At 40.6% G+C, this 13219-nt stretch overlaps 1 protein-coding gene across 1 annotated transcript in view; it reads left to right on the forward strand.

Moving 5' to 3' along the window:
- Positions 1–1252: 1252 nt before the first annotated feature.
- ubald1a (UBA-like domain containing 1a) overlaps positions 1253–13219 on the forward strand; it is a 28862-nt gene continuing 16895 nt past the window's right edge. The window contains exons 1-2 of the mRNA XM_037691326.1: positions 1253–1570; positions 2103–2165. Of these exons, the coding sequence (XP_037547254.1) occupies positions 1463–1570; positions 2103–2165 (171 nt within the window). The 5' untranslated portion in view covers positions 1253–1462. The remainder of the gene's footprint in view (positions 1571–2102; positions 2166–13219) is intronic.

A 13219-nucleotide genomic window follows, 5' to 3' on the forward strand; every position in this document is an offset into this window, starting at 1 on the left:
TGGCCAGACTTCAGGGGTATCTGAGGCAGGCTTGAAACACAAGAGTCAGGGTGGCTTCTGGGTAATACCAGATGGCTAGGCCTCAGACTGACGAAGCCTCTTGGATGAGGGGCGAAACGTTTCTTTTTAACAAAAAAACGAAGTCCAGATGACATGATTCAACCTTTTTTGTTGTAATTACAGTAAAGTTTGAAGACAATGCAAAAGTCTAAATGGAATCATCTGTGTGATCCACTGTAAAGCCTTTTAAGGTTTAAGTTTGTACAAAACATTTTATTATTTGCTTTTCTTGCACCAGGCTTCGTGTTTTGCTTAATGACACTGTCACACGTGGAGACAATTGATCAAAATACCTACAAAAACATCCAGTCTACCCACTGAGCATGCGCCACAAAGACCATTAAACATGGCACGAGAATATGATTATATGCGTAGAAACCTCTTGTGGGATTTTACTCTCATTGGTGCCACAGATTTAGTAAATTCTTCTTTCCACCAGCAGGTGTCGCTAGTTCATCTCGTCTTCCCATCCCCGTGACAATGTTTACATTTCAGATTTACCCACAATCCTGTGCGGTGCTTGTTTAGATCCGACGGCTCGTTTTACACACAGTCTGCAGATCACAACCATCGCTGAATAAGGGTAATTTATTTACTGGCCCCGAGACCTTTAATTTAATTCAATTCAATTAAACAGCGAGACACAATTTGTATCACTTTATTAGCAAACATTACAATAAAGATGTGACAGGCTGTACGGTCGCAGTCCGCACTGAAATGTGCCGATAGACTCTAATGGTGGACTTTAGTAATCAAACACGACGCCGTACTTTGTTCACGGCTGTCGGCTGTACCCAATTTCGACTCGGAGCCATGTAATTGGTGTTCGTAGACTTGTTTACCATATTTGGCAAGCTAGCGACACAGAGCGCGTGGGAATTGGACGAGAGGGGCCGTCATTCACAAAAGTCAACCTTCTACAGCGTTACAAACAAAGCGCGGACTCATGGGATATGTAGTCCAAAACAAACGCTGTCCGAGACTCCTCCACTCGGAGTTTACCATCGTTCTGTGACGTCAGTGTCACGAATGTATCACATTTTCAGACACTTTCTTATTTCACGCGGCATTTTTGTTTCATAAATGCCAAAAGATTAATAAATAACCCACACTAGACGGCTAAATACAAACCGATCCCAGAACCCTCGTGTGCAGCATACAAATCCCACTGGCGGTGCTGTCACCTGATTGGCTGAGCGCATCTGTCAATCAAATAACGTCCTCCCCACTACCGCTGCCACAGTAAATATTTGTGTTTGCTCAACCGGCTGTAATGGTGGACGAGTGAGGCAGAGACACGGATTACAACTAGGGAGAAGAAAGAAAAGAAAAGAAGAAGAAAAACGGTCGAAAGTCTGCTTAGAGTCAGCAGCCGCGAGTGAAGACACGGGCTTCGTCGAAAATGGATGAACTCAAACATCAAGTCATGATTAACCAGTTCGTCCTGACGGCGGGTTGTGCGGCAGACCAAGCGAAGCAGCTTTTGCAAGCGGCACATTGGCAGTTCGAGGTAAAGCAGAAAAAAAGGGGGGGCGACAGTTTAATGTCGCCATGCTAACATTTAGCTTACAGCTAATGTTTGTGTGTGTTCGTTTGGTCTCGTGCCCGTCCTCCCCTGCTGCTCGCTGCGTTCGTCCCTCATTCATTCTTTGTACATTTTGTGCCTCAGCACCAAACAAAGCGACACGACCGAAACTGGGAGCACTTTAAAACTTTTATTTTACCAGTTACCTTGTATTTTCTGGGTTTAGCCGGAGAGTCAACGCGTTAGGAGTACACACTGTGACACAGAAGGGCAAAGCTTAACCAATTAGACTTCACCCCAGATTAAAAACTATAATCCGACACATGACGGACACGTACAGAGAGGAAATAACGATTCCTCCACACGAGCCCTTTGAATTATTATTGAGCCGAATGCACATTTGACTTGTTCATTCCTCGTTTTTGATATTCAAACGCGCGTATTTCGTAACGCAGCGATACTTAATATGGTCTTTTAAACATAAAACGATGTAACCTATTGTCTGTTTCCTTTTTAGACTGCGCTCAGTGCCTTTTTTCAAGAAACAAATATCCCATATGGCCATCATCATCATCAAATGGTGAGTGGGGATGTTTAAAACGCCTTCGAGTCATCAGATTATATCAAAACCTGTGCTTTATTATTTTTCAAGCTAGTCTCTTTATTGTTTTTTTTTTTTTTAAAGACCACCGTTGTTTTTGAGTATAAAGGAGGCGATAAGCAGTGCTTTGAGTCTGGGGGACACGATGTTGTGCTAACAATAACAAAGCACATGTCGGCCATGTTGTGAGCTTCCAGAAATAAACAGAGCCAGGCATGCAGCAGAGACTGTGTACATTCAGAGGTGGCAGGATTCCCAGGTTATTTTACACTCATAAACATCTCGTACTATGACCAAACTATACACACTTAAAACCCGTTTTTGTTTTTTTTATGTAGCTAAAACGACAAAGAAATTTAAAAGTTTAAATACTTTTCTTCAGTGTTTATGTGAGTGTGTGTTAATGTAAGGTACAGATTGTTCTCTTGGACTTTTACCCCCAACCGACAAGGCGAGAGCAGGCTGAGAGAGCTCGAGCTTAATTTCACACATTTAAGATACAAACACGTTTTAACTAACACCGTTTATTATTATTTTCAGAGGACATTTGCCTTTTTTTTTTTCCCTGTAGCTTTGAGAACAATCATTGGTAACTGCTGTTATTGTGGGCAATAAATGAACTAGTCTGTGCTTTCTGTTTGCAGAGTTATTGTGCAAACAGAAAGCAATTATGGCAGAAGCTTTTGCTTTTCTTTTGTAAAGTTGGTCTTTAAAAAAAACTAACTAACATAGAAGGTTCGGCACTTTGGCTGGCCTTGTTGCTGTTGCAAGCGCTTTATACATAAAGTGGTATGAACATGACTAAGATTCAGAGGATTTGCTTGTTAATAGGCGTTGCACCCTTTTTTTTTTTTTTATCTCATCTGTGTGTATTCACATTTGAATGAGCTACTTTGCTGTTTTTACATTGTACAGAGGTGTTCAACCTTAGTTTGGACCAAGATGTACTTTTGAAGTTGCCAGTTTGCCAAGATCTACTTGTTCAATCTCAGCATCACAAATTTACTGTGAATTAGATTAACAAAGACCTTAACAAACCCCTACTGTGAGTTGTGATAGGTCAATCTGCATATGTATGTATGTATCTTATCTCAGCTGTATAGCTTGAACTCCACACTCGTTGCTCTTTGAATTCAGAAACCTTCTTGGATGAGAAGCGAAACGTCTTACGAATAAAGTCCAGTTGTTTTTGTCTTGAACTTTTTTGAATTCACAAACTTATCCTTACGCTCTAGTCCTGGATAAACCATGGGACATATTAGGTGCATCTCCCCAGTCCTTACTTCCACAAAGACTAGCACAACAATCAGAATATAGCATGCTACCAGTTTCAATGACTTCAGTAAAGAGTGGTGACCGTTACAACTAAACAGTCTACTTAACTAGTAACTAGGAGCTGAGATGATGTTGAGCAGGGCTGTTCAACAAAACTGCTCAGGGGGGCCACAGTTTCTGAAAGCCATTAGCTCGGGGGCTGGACATCCAGTGATTTTTTTTTTTTTTAATTGAAGTGAGCCAGATTGAAGTCACAGGCCCACGGGGCTGGCAGTTATATAGCCCTGGTGTAGAAGTAAGGCAGCTGACCTGGGACCAGAAAGTCACAGGTTCAACTCCCCACTATGCCCACAAGTCGTGGTGTCTCTGAGCAAGACATCCAATCCCTAATTGCTCCCCGGGTGCTTACATAGCTGCCCACTGCACCACCTGTATGTATCCCAGGTGTGATGAGTTAAATGCAGAGAACTGTCATCGTTGTATTGGAACATACAATGGTGACAACACATAGCACTTTTAAACCACTTAGACTTGCATATCAAAGAAAAATAAAACTTAAGACCTAACATACTACTAACCTAACCCTTGACAAAAAATTTGAAAACTACCAGTTGTTCTCCAAAAATAGGCCTCTATCCCTTCCTCTTTCAAATCAGGTCTCTCTTGTAAATGAGTCCTCGAGGCTCAATGGGATCTACCTGTCTAAATAAAGGTTGAATGAATTAGTTCTGACTCTTTACAAATGGTGGCATACAAATGTGCAGATTCACTGATCTGTTTACAAATCTCAATCAGTGACATGATTTTTTTCAAATGCTAAACAAATCAGAATGTCTAAACTTGAACCAAACGTAGGCAGCTGTCTCTCTGTGAGAGCACATGGCGGGGTGTCATCTGTATGTATGGTAGTATATACGGTTCAGTCGCTCAGTGGTCTGTACTGCAGGCTTAAACGGGCCAATCACAGGCTCCTATCGAGTTCATCACCTAACCAGATACAAACATGCACGGCCAATTTAGGCAGAAAAAAAACCAATAGCACATTCAAACGACTAAATAAATACATTAAACCAAGAGTCATACACACACTGCATAGGTGTACACTGTAGCCTGGCCTGATACTTAATATGAAGACAACAAATGGACTCAAGTGGGACAAGTCTAAGAGAGGGAACTCTTTATGCAAGCCATATGAAATTAAATGTTTGCCTTAGACCTTGACAGAGGAAGCCAGGTTCTCATAGGCAGGGCAGTCTGAGTCTTGCATGGTGTAGGCAAGTCACCAGATGGTCATCAGCCCATGTGGATCTGTACGTGGACTTGATGGTTTTCATTTGAGAGAAACAGACTCACAAGAATGTTGATCTAAAAATGCTGTGTGTGCACATTTTCTGAGGTTGGGATGCTTTTCCTCTGACAGCACCTTCCTAGACTCTCCTTTCATGGCACAGGTTGCTCTGGATTTGGTCTCAATGTCATTTTGCACGGTCAGAATCTCATTTTCAGCAGCAAAGCTGTCCAGGTGAAACAGTGACATTCATTTGAGCACAATGTCATCCACATCAGTACTTCCAAACAGATAACACATGTAGTTGGAAATGGGCTCAGTGGATGCAAAGTCAGTAAATCATATCTCATATGTTGTTAAGATGCTCTGGGCCTGATCATAATATGGGACAATGTTGAGTTATGTGATAAATTATAATAATTTATAATGCAGCATTAGGCCTGATACCCATCCATTTTCACACCTATCAGGACTTTCATCCATGTGACCAGAGTGGCCCATCTGTGAGTCAGACTAACAAAGACCCTAACAAACCTATTGTGAGGAGTGATAGGGCAATCTGCATATGTATCTAGCTCCCTCAGCTTTATAACTCGAACCCCACGCTCTCTGTTCCCTCGGATGAGAAGCGAAACATCTTCTGTTACAAAATAAAGTCCAGTTGTTTTTCTCTTTAACTTTTTTTTAATTTAAAACTGTTTTTTTTTTTTAAATTAACAGTATCATGTCTGCTGCTGTAAAATCACACGCGCCGTTTATTCATTCTGCCTAAAACTGTTTGCGAGGGTCTGTTTGAACGCTGCAGACGGATGAGTCTGCAGTTCAGTTCGGTTTTTCTTCGTGCCGGTTCTGTTCAAACGACGCAACATCCACGTGCTGCTTTTTACTAATCGCATGAGCAGAGTTTCGCACATAAACATTCTGCACTTGTCCCGGTTTAAAACGATACCGTAATCGTTCCGTGCAAGTGCGTGTTGAACAGAAAGACCCATACCGAGTATTTTTGATTCAAATATACAAACCATTACACCCCCTTGTATTTACTTTTGACATGGTGTCATGCGTGAGACGTATTGCAGAAGGATGTGCGAGTGTCTGGGTAATGAAGGCGGGAAGAAAAGAGCTGCCTCTCAAACAGACCTGCATGTTGCTGCATTTGCCTCAAGTCAATCTGCTGTTTCCTCTGATTGGGTTATTGCTCCCCTGACCCGACTGAGCGCTTACAGCAGCAGAAGAACCTGGTATTAAGTGTTGCAGGGACTGAATGCTCATCACAAGGGGTCTGATATTATGAAACCCCACAGTAGCATTTTGATCTTTGGTAGCACGTGTGTGTGTTTGCAGCTGTGTGTGTAGAAGCATCCTGCAACAGCTGCCTATGGCAGAGTACATGGATATGAAAAGCATTTTGAGTGAAATTATTCAACTATTTGTTGCAAAGCTCTGTTTGTGACTCGATGCTTGTCCAGAAGAGTCCACTTTTGTTTGCGGACGGTTGTAAGGATTAAGAGGAGTTTTGTTTTTATTGCAGTGTTTGTGTGTGTGTTGTTGGCGAGTGTCGTGTCTTTGCTCGCACGGAGCTGAATCACCTACATTAGTGATTTCATAACGAAGGAACGCAGTCCACCTTTTCATCCCAGCTCTAAAACGGCTTTTTATTTTTTATTTAACTCATGGCACTTTCACTGCTCCGCTGTTACAGATGTGATCTTGTGCAATTACAAGCTCACGTTTTGCATGTGTGTGTTTACGCGCATGCTTCCTTCTTCATGCACGTGCAGTGTGGGTGTTTTGTAAGACTCACAATTGCTACAGCAGGGCAGCCTTCCTGTATCTTACACCAGGCCTCTGTGTTCTTTGGTGCACAAATCTAACCCATTTGGCTCCGACTCGTGCCTGCCTCCCCCTTCTGTCTCTTTCTTAGTCTAAATATGAAGCAATATTTCTGTCGTAAATGCTGTTGCAGCATCAGTGTTTAGTGTCACAACACAAACTGGACTTGTGCTTAAGATCTGTGTTATGGCTGGAAGCCTCACCCTCAAACCCAGTGGCCCCAGCAGAGAGCCTGTGGACATGTGATTCTTGGCATGTTTTGATCTCATGCAGGTCACTTAGTTTATAAATACTGCTCAGAGATCTGGTTTAGGATTTTGTTTTTGTGGTCCAAAGACAATGTGTGTGGTTTTGAAATGAGTTTTTCTGTCTATATTTTGCATCAGAGGCCCCCCCTTCCTTCTCTAAACAGATCGTCTTTTGTTAGGTTTAGTATTATTTGGAGGATTTGAACTCCGCTGTAAGCGAAGTCCAGTTTGATTTACCTGCAACTTAGTCAGCGTTGTTAACGTTTCCTGCATCGTATTACATGTAGCAATAAAAAGACCAGCTTTTTATGAAGGATTGCTTACTGCCTGCCACATTTCTTGCCATAGTTTTAAACTAAAATCAAATTTTGAGAAATGACGAGGTTATAGTTACTTTGATCAACATGGAAAACAATGTATTGATTGATCTCATACAATATTTTAAGGTTTTCTATGACATGTTAGTGCTCAGAGTATGTGTCTGTAATGACTTGCAGCTACAACCACATTAGATCTTAGCTCAGTATCGGTAAAAGGGACTGAATTACCATACTTTTCGCCGTATAAGTTGCATAAATTTGCACGCCCTGCGACTTATATGACGAAGGGACTTATTGATGGTTTTTTTCCCACATATTTATAAACCAATTTTTGGCTGAGATCTGACAATTTCATTCATTCTTACATAGAAAATTTTGAACACTACCATTTTTAGCTACTAGAGGGCCCTCAAGTAATACGGCAAGCCAAGTGTCTCATTAATAGGTAAAAGTGGTTATTAATGAGACACTTGACTTGCCATACCAAGCCACTTTTGTCTTGCTCCGTAATTCCTGGAGCAAACGTCAAATCGGCTGCATTTCACTACGCTGCCCCGGTGCAATGAAGCTAATTTGACCATTAAAGTGCATTTATTAAGGAAAAGTTCAACTGAGACACAGCTTTACTATAATGTCGAGCAACCAAATAATTGTTTTTAAGTGTTAATTTTGTTAAATTCTTGTTAAAGTTCTCCTGTGCATGCTTCCGCCGCCGCCATTTGGCAGTCAGTCGATTTTTGGCACAACACCGGCCCACTTTTCCGGGTGGTCAGTGGTGATGCGTAACAAGCGCGACGCATCTGCAGTGATGCAGAATAGATGCGACTAAAACGGCAAAGCGACTTATTTATGTGTTTTTCAACTTTATCAGACATATTTGGACTGATGCAACGTATACAGCAGTGTGTCGTGTACGTATAGACATTTTTATGTTGGCTATGGTTGTTTAGCTGTGGCGATCATCTAAAATCGGGTTTACACCAGAAATCTATCAGTGTTACGTTCAATGATTATTTTTACAATATGGCTCCAAAATAAAATTAATGTTGAGTTATCGTCATTGATTATTTTCTGAAAGCTTTATTACATCCAGCGGTTCACGAGATGTTTTGGTAAGAGACAGACCCATGAACACATTCACACATGTCCAAGCTAAAGTGATCACATTTGTTGTAAACTGTGTTTATTTGCACACATTTGTTTGTATTTTTTTGCAAACCCAACATGTACGCTGTGTGATTCAGTTACTCTTAACATCCACATGTGCACAAAGCCAGATAACTGTGCAGCCTGCGTGGAGCAGATTGTTGGTTTATCTTTGTGTTTTTTGAATGATGTCATCTAAGCTACCTCCCACGATACACATCCAAGCCTTAATCAAAGCCCAACCTGCTCTGTTTTCTGTAACCCCACCCTGTTAATGTCTCCTCCACACACACAAACACGCTCTGCTCATACAAACGCAGCGGCCGCAACACATTCCTGCAGGATGCAACGCTCGCACCGACCCAAAATAGAGCCGTTCACAGCTAAAGAGTGCCTCTGCAGCTAGGAACACGGCATCTTGCCTTTTTCTTCTTCTCTCACAAAAACTCTCTTCCCACATGTCTACACATCAAACCATGAGGATTCAATTAGCAACTTGTGTTTCTTTTTTTGGACTTTCAGCACCATGGCACCCTCCTGTTTTAGCATCACTAACGCTGCTTCGTTTAACATAAATGAATCTTCCATTCAGCATTTATAAGTTATAGAAAACATGTTTTTAGACGGAGTATAGCAGCTAGAAAAGCTGCTTAAACCAAATGCCCCAACCTAAGAGGATTGGCGTGACATTGTTTATTGAATTTTTATCATAGAAACAATTTTGTTTTTTTCTGTGAGATTAAATATGGCAAATTTAAGGGAGTATTAACCTTATGGAAAACATAAATTACTATTATACAACCTAATGTGTTTTAATTGTCTTTGTTTTTAATAGTGAATCCCCTTGTGGTTTATTTTTTATAAACTTTATTATGCCATTTCTTTTATTTACACTCACTGGTCTGTTGTATTTATCTTTTTTATTACTTTTTGTTACAATAAAAATGTTTTAAAATGAGTCACTTGATGACCTTATTTGAATATTAAGGAATTATGGTTATGCAAGTATATAAAATGTATGAAAATAAAGGAAATCAAAAAGAATAGACAAGTTTCAATCAAAAAATGTAAACAAGTTTTAACATAAAAAGTAAGCAGTTTAAAAATGTAAACGAGTTAAATGAAAAATGTTTCAATTAAACATGTAAAAAGCTTCATTGTTAATAAAAAACGGGGGAAAAAGTGCTCATTTTTACTAAAATTGTAAATACTCTTCAATAAAAAGTGATACAAATAATATAAACTTTTAATAATAAAACTAAAAAAGTACTATAGTGCCTAATTATTTTAGTACTTTAGTTATAAAGCATCTACCCATTTTCACTTGTGCAGTTAGCATAGTGCTTGAACTGCTGAGATTAACTGGAGAAGGTTATCTGTGAGCTTGGACCTCGTTCACACGAGCTGCGTTCGGAAAACCTTCATCATTTCAGTCAAATGTTTCTAAAAGCCTGGGCTGGACTGTGTAACAGCCTCCAGCGTCCAAGCTGTTCAGTATTGATATCTAACTGAGTTTAAAGAGGGGGAAAACATCTGTTCACAGCAAATCCACTGTTTCCATGATTGATTTTTCTCCACGTTGAGTCAAACACAGCCACAATAAAGTGAATGAACCCTCATGTGACCACAGAGCAGGAAGTAGCTCAGCTGGATGACTTCTGCCGCTGTCTGGGAACATGTGATTTCATCATGTGATGAAGCTGAGAGTCAAATAAACTAAGCCACAAAGCTTGCTTTTTATTTGGGCTATTTTTGTCTACGTCATGTCTGTTAAAGGAAAAAGAGACTTTTTTTCTTTTTTTAAAGAAACTTTTGGCAACACAATGTTTTTTGGACAAAACGAGCATACTTCCTGTAGAGGAACGTCTCTGTGTGTGTTCCGCTGCAGGCAGGCCTATAACTCGTTGTCTGCTTTTAAAGCGTCAGCAGTGCATTCGGTATGAGCTGCACCTCTGTGCTGATTTTAGTCGAAGTATGTCAGTGATTACTGGTGTGTGGTTTTTAACAGGTTCATTTTCAGTCACTGATTCAGATTCACTGTTATCTATTTAAAGACAGTAGAAAACTTGAGTAACAAGTAGGGGTGCACCAATAAATCTGCCCCGATTTCCTTAATTTTGGAGATGGGAGATAGGCCGATACTTACATGAGAAACCCATTTTACCATTTTTTTTTTTAATAGTTTTAACAATTTTCTAGACTTCATTTATATTTCAGAGCTCTACTTCATTGCCAGTTAAAACAAATTTTTATTGTTTCCAGGATATTGTTCAAGGGTATGTTTTTCAATAAAATAAGATTGGAAAATTGAAGGTGCATTGTGACCTTAACACCTGACTGTCGCTTATACAGGCTTGTCGCATTAAACAATAAATCAATTCATTACATAAGTGAACATTATCAACCTCATTTTCATTTATCAGCTTTATCGTTTCTTCGTGTGTCTCTCTTTCTACTGAAGACACTGGATGACAAAAGGCTCAACTCCGGTGCTCTTCACTGACCCTTTCTCTTTAAAATCCATTTTAACCGTCCAAAATCACGTTTTTGGATCATTAAAAGCAGCTAAGCTATGAGCTAAACTAACAGGCCGGCCTCTGGAAATAACTTACATCTTGTCAAAGCTCCAAAATTCATGGTTGAAACCCGTGCCTTCGTGTAAAAAGTTGTTTTTCTCTGCAAAAAGAAGCTGAGAACTTGTTTACTGATTTAAAAAAAAATTTTTTATTAAAAGCTTTGTGGGGCAAATGCTAAAGAGCTCAAATCACCGAGCGTCTGCTATTTTGAGAACCGAAAAACGGGAACGAGAGAGAGCCCACGTCACGTCAAGCCCCCCCCCCCCTTTCTTAAATAAATACGCTGCTCGCTCCCTCACTATCCATCCTTCAGTTCAGATCAGTGATCAGCCAGAAAATTGCAGTCTGTGCACCCCAGTAACAAGTTTTCAAAATTATCCCAGTGAGTTTGATTAGAAGTATCGCCCACCATCTATAAGTAAAAGACTGACACATTGCTTTTGCCCCTTTGTGTTAGCAGAATATCTCATGAACCACTGGATGGATTTTAATGAAACTCTTAACATAATCATTTGATGTACAACTGATTAGCTTTTGAAGTCAGTCTAATTTAAAATGGCTGCCAAAACCAACTGACTTTAAAAAAACAAACAGAGAAATGTCTAACTGTAGTCAGTTTCTCAGATAACGTGGGAGTAGCTTAGTCATTACCGACATAAACTCAGATTGTGGCATGTTGTGATATGAGATAACACGCAACATTGTTTTGACGGTTTGACAGAAGCAACTCCAGCTTTTCAACATGAGGTGACGTTAGTGTAAAACTGTATCATTATTTATACCATACCATTATTTACACACACACATATATATATAATTAATGGTATTTCTGATCAATATTTAAGGAACCTTGTTCTTAAATCTGCCCGTTCTGACCTATGCATATGTTGAAACGTTTACTGTAAATACCTACCAAAAAAGCTCTTTGGTTTCCCTTTTTTAAAATTGTGCTGTAATCACCACTGGTCACAAGCGTTGCGCATGAAGTGAATAAAGCCTGTCATGAAGGTTCAGCCCTGACTGGCAGAGCATGGGGAGGTTGGAGGAAAATACAGCAGCACTGTGAGGAGGTGATGAAAGGAGGCGTGAGCAACGAGGCTATTTCCTTATATTATTAACAGCCAGGAGGAGAGAAGAATAAAGCTTAGTCTACATGGCTGTGTTACTGTTTGAGGAAGTGTTTTTAGTAACTACAAACTCTTGGTTTGGGGGTCTGGGCGTGGCCCGTAAAGAGGATTTTTCAGAAATCCTCCATGTAGAGTCACAGGACTGTGTGTGGTGCATTGGAGCTGAAGAGCAGAGCTGTAATTACCTTCATAAATCACAACGTGATGACATGGGTGTCTGTCTGCGCTCATTTCTTTATTGTGTCTCTATTTTTTTACCCTTTTTTGCCAGGTGTTTTGGTAGAATGTAGTAAAACAAAAGTTTTATGGCTCTGCCAGAGTAGGAAAAAATGACTCCTGTCCAGATAAGTAACAATCAGCTCATCTTCTAATGATGTTTATGATTTTTATCTGCCTGTTTGAATGAAGGTGTCTCAGATGTCAAACTAAATCATGTCTCAGTCTGCTGATGCTGTTAATGGCTGTGAATGGATATCTGCTGACTATTTGTGTGTGTGTGCCATGTGTTGTACAGCCATGCCAAGCATTTAACCACATCTGAAGAGGCTTGGCCTGTGCTCTCTGCATGTTCCAGCATGTTGCTCAGCGTGTTTCCAGGAGCAAGGCTTCCCAGAACGCTTAACCACACACTCACGGGCATGCGCACATGCACACAAACTTTGGCTCAAGGAGTTCAGGGATAGGAACTCCACGTGGAATGGCTGCGAGGGCCAGATGTGTTTATGAGCAGTGGTGTTAGGTTGGGTTTCTCACTGGTTCATGGAGTCAAGAGTTCTTTTTCAGGCAACACTCTGGTGGTTCCTCATGTGGCTGATGAAACAAGCAGCGCACGGAGACTTGTGTGTTGTGTAAAGGCGGCGTGGTCAGATTGTCCCTGGCCCGTTCTCTCAGGTCGACTGTACTCTGCAGTCAGGCTCAGTGCAGATTATTCAGTCCTCCGTCTCAGTGGGACATTGTCCTTATAGTCCGGCACTGTCACATATCAATGTCCCTTTAATCAGAGTCAGTCTTAATGTTTTTACTCATAATTTTAAAGCCCATTACAGGGCAGTCATTGTCCATGTTGTTATCATCATGCTGCTAACAGGACCGCGCTGATAACAAGACCACACTGCTAATAGTTCCATGCTGATAAAAGAACCTCACTGCTAACGGGACCATGTTGCTAACAGTACCACACTGCTAACAGTACCACACTGCTAACAGAACCACACTGCTAA

This window comes from Nematolebias whitei, chromosome 17 (assembly GCF_014905685.2).
Source record: "Nematolebias whitei isolate Nwh7 chromosome 17, NemWhi1, whole genome shotgun sequence".
Classification (NCBI taxonomy): domain Eukaryota; kingdom Metazoa; phylum Chordata; class Actinopteri; order Cyprinodontiformes; family Rivulidae; genus Nematolebias; species Nematolebias whitei.